General features: G+C 36.5%; 1 protein-coding gene across 1 annotated transcript; it reads left to right on the top strand.

Annotated features, from left to right (window-relative positions):
• The first annotated feature begins 1,098 nt into the window (after nt 1-1,098).
• LOC131396676 (myelin P2 protein) lies at nt 1,099-4,847 on the top strand. The gene is made up of 4 exons (XM_058529019.1): nt 1,099-1,171; nt 3,075-3,247; nt 3,455-3,556; nt 4,797-4,847. The coding sequence occupies exons 1-4, from the start codon at nt 1,099-1,101 to the stop codon at nt 4,845-4,847; spliced, it is 399 nt and encodes a 132-aa protein (XP_058385002.1).
• The last annotated feature ends 3,285 nt before the right edge of the window (nt 4,848-8,132 follow it).

Raw genomic sequence — 8,132 nt, 5'->3', positions numbered from 1 at the left:
GCCAGGGCCTCTGTGCACATATGGCATAGCAGGAGCTGTGTAAGATAACAGTCCAGAGTTAGGCACTGGGGAACAGTGCCAGGTTCAAATCATACCTCTCCTTATTCAAGTTTTGGGATCAAGTTACCTAATCTCCCCTAAGCTCCAGTTTTCCCTTATAAATGGACATAATAATAGTAATTAACTCTTGGAACTGTTGAAAGTATTAAATAATCTATACAAAGCACTTAGCACAGTGACTGGTTCATAGTGAGAGCTCAACATACATTAGTATTATTTTTATAGAAAATTCTTTCTCTTTATAAAACTGTACATTTGTGTTAAAGGACTTAAACTCAAAGTTGTTGTATTAACTAAGAACCTGCTTAAATTGGACTCAAGGTTTTTTCTAGATAGAAATCTTTGCTGTGGTCAAAGAGCATGCTATAGTGCTATTTCTTGTCCGTCCCATGAATACCATTTCTGTGCTCTCTTGTAATAGACTGACTGTATTGTCTGCCTACTCAGCCTGCCTGGGATATGTGAACTATGCCAAGCCTCCCTTACCTATGAATACTTCCTCACACTGCTCCCTGCATTTCTCTCCCACAACATATTTGAGGCGGTTATCACAATACTCATGGCCATTTTCCTCTCTTTCTTCTTTCAGTAAGAATTCTTAATTGTGCAGACTCAGGATTGAAAGTGACTTAGATGCCAAGCGCGCACACACACACACACACACACATTCATTCACGCTCATATAATTTAGTTCGGTATAGGATTCAACGTATGGAATCTTCCAAGGCCTCGAGGACCCAAGCACTTCTTAAAAATGTAAGGTTGACCAGAAAGTTTTTTAAAGGTTCAAATAGGACTCTCATTGATTTTTATAAAAATTTTTAGAGACTAAAGGAAACATTATGTGAGGTTTTCTTTTGTCCTAATGGATGATTGAAGAGCCATTCATTGCCCAGTCCTGACACTGCTTTTCTCCATTGGGTCTCTGTGAGAGTCACATGCTTCCGACATCTTTGAAAAGAATCTTCGGAGGCTTCAGCATCTCATTTGAGTCTCCTGAACCTCACCTAGAACTGCGTTGAATTCTCATCCATCACAATGAGCAACAGATTCCTGGGCACCTGGAAGCTTGTCTCCAGTGAGAACTTCGATGAATACATGAAAGCTCTGGGTAAGAAATGTTCTTTGTGGTTTTGGTTGAGAAGATCCTTTTTGAGAACGCTATTTCCTTCTAATTCTTTTTCCAGGAGTCTGGGGAAGTTTGCATAGGCTGAAGTACAATCCTCTTCTAGAATTAATCTTCTGCTGTGTCATTCAGAGAGTTTATTTGCATTCTGCTTGTGGCACTTTTAATATATTTTAACCTAAGGGAGAGTTGCTTAAATTCATGAGCCTCCCACCAATTTTAAAGGCGGTTTCATATCAATAGGGCTTTGGATTCAGACCTGGAGGGAACCAATCTGAGAACCTTAATCAACCCGTTCTCTGACTTTCCTGCAAGTTAGTTTTATAACAACTAAAGTGCTCATGAAATGAGGAGTTGGATATACTCAAGTTAATAGAACATCTCAATTTAAAATTTTGATATTTAGCTAAACCAGAAGTTTTCTTTCTCTACCTCTACGTTGTCCGTTATGACATAGTTATGTAGATAGAGAGTTTGTAAAAAGTAAATGCTTCATAAAGCAAGTTGTTCACAGTCTAGGGAAGTTACTGAGAGAAAAAGAGTTGGGTTGTGGCAGTGAAATCAAACTCAGCTACACTAACATCAGGCTTTCCTGGAGCCGGAGCAGTGCGTGAAGATGGAAAGTCCAGTCATTAGTGATATCACCTTTATTTTATACTGTTCCTGGAGAATGTTCCATAGATCTGAGCACAATAGGTGTGAAGAGTCTGGAAATTTTCAGAGCTGTATAAATATAATGGGGAGTGACGCCAATGACCTCAGGTTGTTATGCTTGTCAAAGTGCCTGTAGCTTTACCTACCTGTTCAGAGAGTTTATGAGAAAGGTTCTATTTTTAGATAAAATGAGCAAAATCATGTCATGTTGCCTGGAGAGCTATGAGAATTTATGGTGAGAGATCCATACTACGAGATTGGTTAGATTTATGGACTTGACAGCTGAGGAAGGAGAAAAATATAACAAAATCTCAATGAAAGTCTCCTAATTCTGTCATTTTCAAATTTTAAAGTGCATAAAAAGACCTCAGGGTTTGGCGAATTGTAGATTTTCAGGCTCTACTGCAGAGATTATAATTTAGTTTGAAAAACATTGCCCTAAATCATATAAAATAATAAAAGATTAATCAGAATTATGAGGAAGAATAGAGTTCACAATTCTTTATTTTCTGTAACTCTTCACTTCTTATTTAGTGTATATATATATATATATATACACACAAAACTGACACATTTTTTTAGTTGGGTAATAATAGTAATAAAACTTAGTCTCATTTTATTTTTCAAATGCAGAAAATTTTTTTAAAACTCCTTTTATTTATCTCTGTTCATTTGTAATGGGATAGATCTTGAAGGGTGATGGATAGTTTTTTCCTACCAGCTAGACTCAGGAGCCACAATAAAATTTCAGAAATGAGATTCTACCAAGGATTTGGGGGGAGTTATTTTCTATATCTATAATATATTACTGAGGAAAAGAAATTATGGAACAATGTGTATCTGTCATAGTCTCATTTAAAAAATATCTATAATATCCATATGTACAAACTAAAATGTCTAGAATGATCTGCAGAAAACATTAATTAGTGATTTTCAATGGAGTGTGGGATTGGGTGTGGTAAAAGTGGATAACGTGCACCATTTGGTCTGAACACTTTTATCTTTAAAAATCACAGACATGACTGTTGTAATAACAAAACCTAAAATATTTGAGTCCATGGACATGCATTTCCATTAGGTGGTGAAACACTGGAGGAGATCCTTAGTAGTGAATGATACTACCTGCCATCTACACGCCAGAGGCACAACTGAGCATAGAGTGTGGCCACCCATAGCCTCTCTAGGTATGGTCTCCTGGTCAACATAATCCTAACACAAAAATCTTGATTTTCAGGTGTGGGGTTAGCCACCAGAAAACTGGGAAATTTGGCCAAACCCACTGTGATCATCAGCAAGAAAGGAGATATTATAACCATCAGAACTGAAAGTACCTTTAAAAATACAGAGATCTCCTTCAAGCTAGGCCAAGAATTTGAAGAAACCACAGCTGACAATAGGAAAACAAAGGTAAACTTGAATGTTTCTCTTCAAAATTGGCTCAGGCACCACTTGAGAGAGAGGATTGCTCCCACTAGTGTTCAAAGGGGTGAACTACTCTGTCCTGTGGAAAATGAGGGTGCCTCATCCAAGATGAAGACGGTTCAATATTGAGTGATCTGCTTCTTTAATCAACCAAAATCCAAGCAAATCAATTATGTGAAATTTTCTTTGCAGAGCGTTGTGACCTTGACAAGAGGCTCGTTGAATCAAGTTCAGAAATGGGATGACAAAGAGACAACAATAAAGAGGAAGTTGGTGGATGGGAAAATGGTAGCGGTAAGAGCATTTTCACTTCTAACTCAGAAATAATGCTATTTAAATAGAGAAATTGGTTATATTATTTTCAAAATATTCTTTCTTCCTTGGAATATAAGTGGGTAAGAATGGCTAAGAATAAAGTCGGAGTTAATGCTTGGGTGATATTGAAACCATAAGGACTCATCTTCACGTACTTTAGGTATAGGTCCAAGATTTTAGAAATAAAAAAGCCTATTTGTTATTTTTAGAAATCGCAACACCTAAAAAATATAATAAAGTTAAAGAAAATATGGATAAATCTCACTAGTTTGGATTCACAAAAAGAAAAGCAAATCTAAGTTTTAAAAGCAGTTCAATACCCAAAAAAAGGAGAATAAAAAAAACAAGGTATGGTATATTCACGTATTTGAATATCATAGAGCAATTAAAATCAAATTTCCAAAGAACATTTAAGGACTCGAATAAGCCTTAATAAACTATTATGTGAAAAAAAGCTGAATATAATAAAAATTCCATTTGATTCAGAAAAATAAAATAATAAAATAAAAGCAAAAAAAACACCAAAAGGCTCAATTGTAGAATATTCGTAGATATCTAAGCGTTTTGCTTTCAAGAATCCATAGCAACTTGGACAAAACTTTGTTAATAATTCAACCTCTCCTAACTGGAGACCTCTTTTAGTCGGCAGGTAAGAGTGAAGACCAAGGTTACATGAGATGACCTCCAATGGTTTTTTTGAAGTGTTAGGTTCTGTGCTTACTAATTAACACATACATGGGATATAAATAGATTCATATAATGTTTTAAATGTTTCTTCCTTTAGTACAGAGGTTCTTATCCCTAGCTGCACAATAGATTTACAGGAGTAAGTACCAACATGGGGGCCCCAACACAGACCAAGGGAATGCAAATCTCTTGGGGGAGGAGGAGCCATCATTGTTTTAAATGTTCCCCAGGTAATGCAAATGTGCAGATAGTTTTGAAAAACACCGTTTTAGTAGATTTAAATGCACGCAAATTGTGCATAAAAACTTCCCACTTTAAAAAATTCCTGTGCTGTAACATAGATCAACTTAAAAACTGTTTCTCCTACTTTAATGGTCATGATTCTGTATTACCAGAGACTGATCTACTGATATTTTATTCCTTTCTAAATTTAAACTTATAAGTTTGATTTTAATTTCTGTTATTTTTACAAATTTGCTGTCCCCTGGTTTGAGTTTTAGGCATTCAATTCTCTCTCTCTCTTTTTTTTAAGGAATGTAAGATGAAGGATGTGGTCTGCACCAGAATTTACGAGAAGGTCTGAGAAAATCCTCATTGAAGTGATAGTTGACCATTTGATGTTGGAAATCAACTCCATGTCAAGGCCTGACTTCACTGCAGTCTGCTTATTTGTTTTTGCTTTTGTCTTAATAGATCAGATAGGCAAAGGCCTACACTGAGGATTAAGCTAAAATTCAGTGTTATTTAAACATTTTCAATTTGCATGCACATCTTTACTCTATTAAAGTATGTATATTGGCCAGACCTAAATAGTTGACAATGTCATTTAATTATCTGCGAAATTCTAACCTACTTTCCTACTTGGTATATTTGAAATGATAGTAAAAGGAAGTCATAAGATAGTAGAAGGAAGTAAATATATTGATCAGGGGTGGCAAACTCAACTGCTTTCAGGGTCCAGGAGAGTCTGAGGTAGGAGGATCAGAATGAGGCAATCTAGAAGAAGGAGCTGTTTAAAAATGAGGAGTTAAAGGGGCAGCCTGTACTATACTCCAGCCAATTTTTTTAAATTGAGGGTTAATTTATAGACAGTGAAATGCACAGATATTCAAGGTAGAGTTCCTTTAATCCGTTGTGATGAATGCCTTCACCCATATAAATTCACATCCTGATCAAGATACAGTACATTGCCTTAATCCCAGAATGTTTTCTCATGCTCCTTCCCAGTCAGTGTCCAGCTCTGTCCCACCTCCAACAAAAGCAAATAGTGATTCAGTTTCTATCACCACAGATTAGTTTTGCCCGTTCTCAGACTTCATATAAATGGAATCATACATTATGTGTTCTTTTCTGTCTGGCTTTTAAACCTCAGCATAATGTTTTTGAAATTCATCCGTATTGTTGCATGCAGCAGTAATTTGTTCCTTTTTATTGCTGAGTAGTATTCCATTGCATGGATATATCATAGCTTATTTATCCATTCTTCTCTTAAGACAACCGGGCTGTTTCCAATTTTTGGCTACTATGAATAAAACTGCTATAAACATTCTTGTATAAGGCTATTTGTGCACATATGAGTTCCTCTCTTTTGGATAAATAATGAGGCATGGAATTACTGGGTGCAGTTGATTTTTGACAGGCAAGAATAGGGGACCACTGTGCCCAAGCAATAATGAAACTATTTCAGATGTGTTATATGATTTAGCAATGAGAAAATGTGTTGATGTTGTTAGAAGCCAGGATTTTCACTGTGGAAGAAGGAACTTACAAATATGGAATGAGGGAAGGCAGGAAAGAACCATGGGAGAATGGACTGGAATAGATATAAATCCATGGTTTCTAAGGCATGTGTATATATGTACATATAACTGCACATGCATACCTGCATACATTTATATGTGTGTATATATATGTATTTATGTGTATGTATATGTGTATATACATGCATTTATTTCCTAGCTCTATCTGCCCAGAGAGCTTAGAAGCAAAGATACCACAATAGGAATGAGTACATCTACCACCAGACCTTTGTGTATAATATCATTCCCCACTAAAAGGAATGAGGGTTCTTTGAAGAAATGGCTGATTCCAGTGTGAAGGCAGGGTAAGTACAAGATAAGCCTGAAATAATCTGTTATACCAGAAACTAAGAAAGTGTTCCAAAAAAATAATAGAGGCACATCACCAAAATATGGGAGCCAGCTTGAAGGTGTTCCCATTGGCCAAATCTGGGACAATTTGAGAAGCAAAATAATTGAGAAAAATCATAAATTATAAACTATTAGGGGGAAAAGTAAGAATGTATAAATCCATTATGATAATGAGAGAGAGAGAGAGAGAGAGAGAGGAGGAGAAGGAGTGTCTTCTTCACAGTAGAATGCCATGGTCTGACTGGTAAATGTAGAACGAGTGCTGAAATTAGAAAATCATTTTTCAACCATTACAGTAAATATTGGCTCAGGCAAGAATTATCAGTGTATGCTAAAGCTAGAGAGAAATTTCAACTAGGAGCAGGTTATTAGTTTGGTCTTAAAGTATCTCCTCACACATTGCTTATCAGTGTTGAGGAAGAAGAATTCTCCTCTACCCTTCAAACTTTCTTTTGTCTGGTCTAATAATCAAATCGACGTGAGACAGATTAACAGGAGAAAAACAAACTTAACTTCGTACATACAGGAACCCCACATACATAAGAGGTTTGAAGACAGAGAGGTGAAAGGAGGTATATATGCCATCCTGAGGCAAGGAATGGGATAGGGTCCTGGGGCTTCAGAGGAGAGGAGAGTAATTCACAGGACAAGAAGAAGAACAGATGTGCAATAATTAGAGGTTTGCCCTGCCATACAGATAGATCACACAAATTTATTTCTGGTTATAACTCTCATTATGGGCAAGGCCCCACTGTAAATTCTTTAGGGGAGAGGTAAAAGTTTCTCTTGGGCCTGCAGAATCTCGATTGCCTTTAGCTCAAAATAAGCCACATCCAAACTGACACACCTTAGGGAGGCCTGTTCTGAACCGCTTCATAAGTTACAAGTGAAAAAATAGTAACTATGCAGTAGAAAAATTGGACAACCTCTTGACTGGGTAATCAAAATTAACCTCACCGATGAGGGGCGGATGAACAGCACGTGCCTTCAAATGTGATACCCTGAAAAGGAAACAGCACCACTTATGTCGTAATCTGGCCTGGAATCCGTATCTGGATCTAATCATGAGGAAACAGCAGACAAATTCCAAAGGAGGAATGTTCTATGAAAAAATGGGAGGGGGTGTTGATTGAATTCTTCAAAAATGTCAATGTCCTAGAAGACAAAGGAAGGCTCTGTGGAAGTGTTCCAGGTTAAATTGTACTAAAAATACGTGACAACTAAATACAGGAAGTGAGCCTAGACTGGATCCTGGTCCAGAGGTAAAATAAAGGCTAGAAAGGACAAATTTCAAGGTTAATTGGCAAATTGAAATATAGGTGGTAAATTAGATTAGAAGTATACTGTAACTATGTAAGAGACTATCCCTATTCTTGGGAAATATACACTGAAGTATTTTGGGGGTAATGGGCCATAATGATGCAATATAGTCTCAAAAAATTCGGAAAAAAGTATTGTGTGTGTGTGTTACATTACGTACGTACATACAGAAAGAGAGCAATTGATAAAGCAAATGGGGTAAAATTTAACAATAGACAAATCTGAGCAAAAGCTACATTTGTTTTCTTTGAATTAATCTGATTCTTGCAACTTTTCTGCAAGGTGGAAGTTATTTCCAAATAAATTTTTTTTAAAAAACTGCACTCCGCAAGTCCTTCTCTGACCCTGACACCAGTCTTGGAGGCATCATAACTGAGGTGTGGTTTTTTTACTTATTT

The sequence above is a fragment of the Diceros bicornis genome, chromosome 33, assembly GCF_020826845.1.
Source record: "Diceros bicornis minor isolate mBicDic1 chromosome 33, mDicBic1.mat.cur, whole genome shotgun sequence".
Taxonomy (NCBI): domain Eukaryota; kingdom Metazoa; phylum Chordata; class Mammalia; order Perissodactyla; family Rhinocerotidae; genus Diceros; species Diceros bicornis.
Note: the sequence above shows the minus strand (reverse complement) of the source record. Positions and strands in the feature narration are given on the sequence as shown.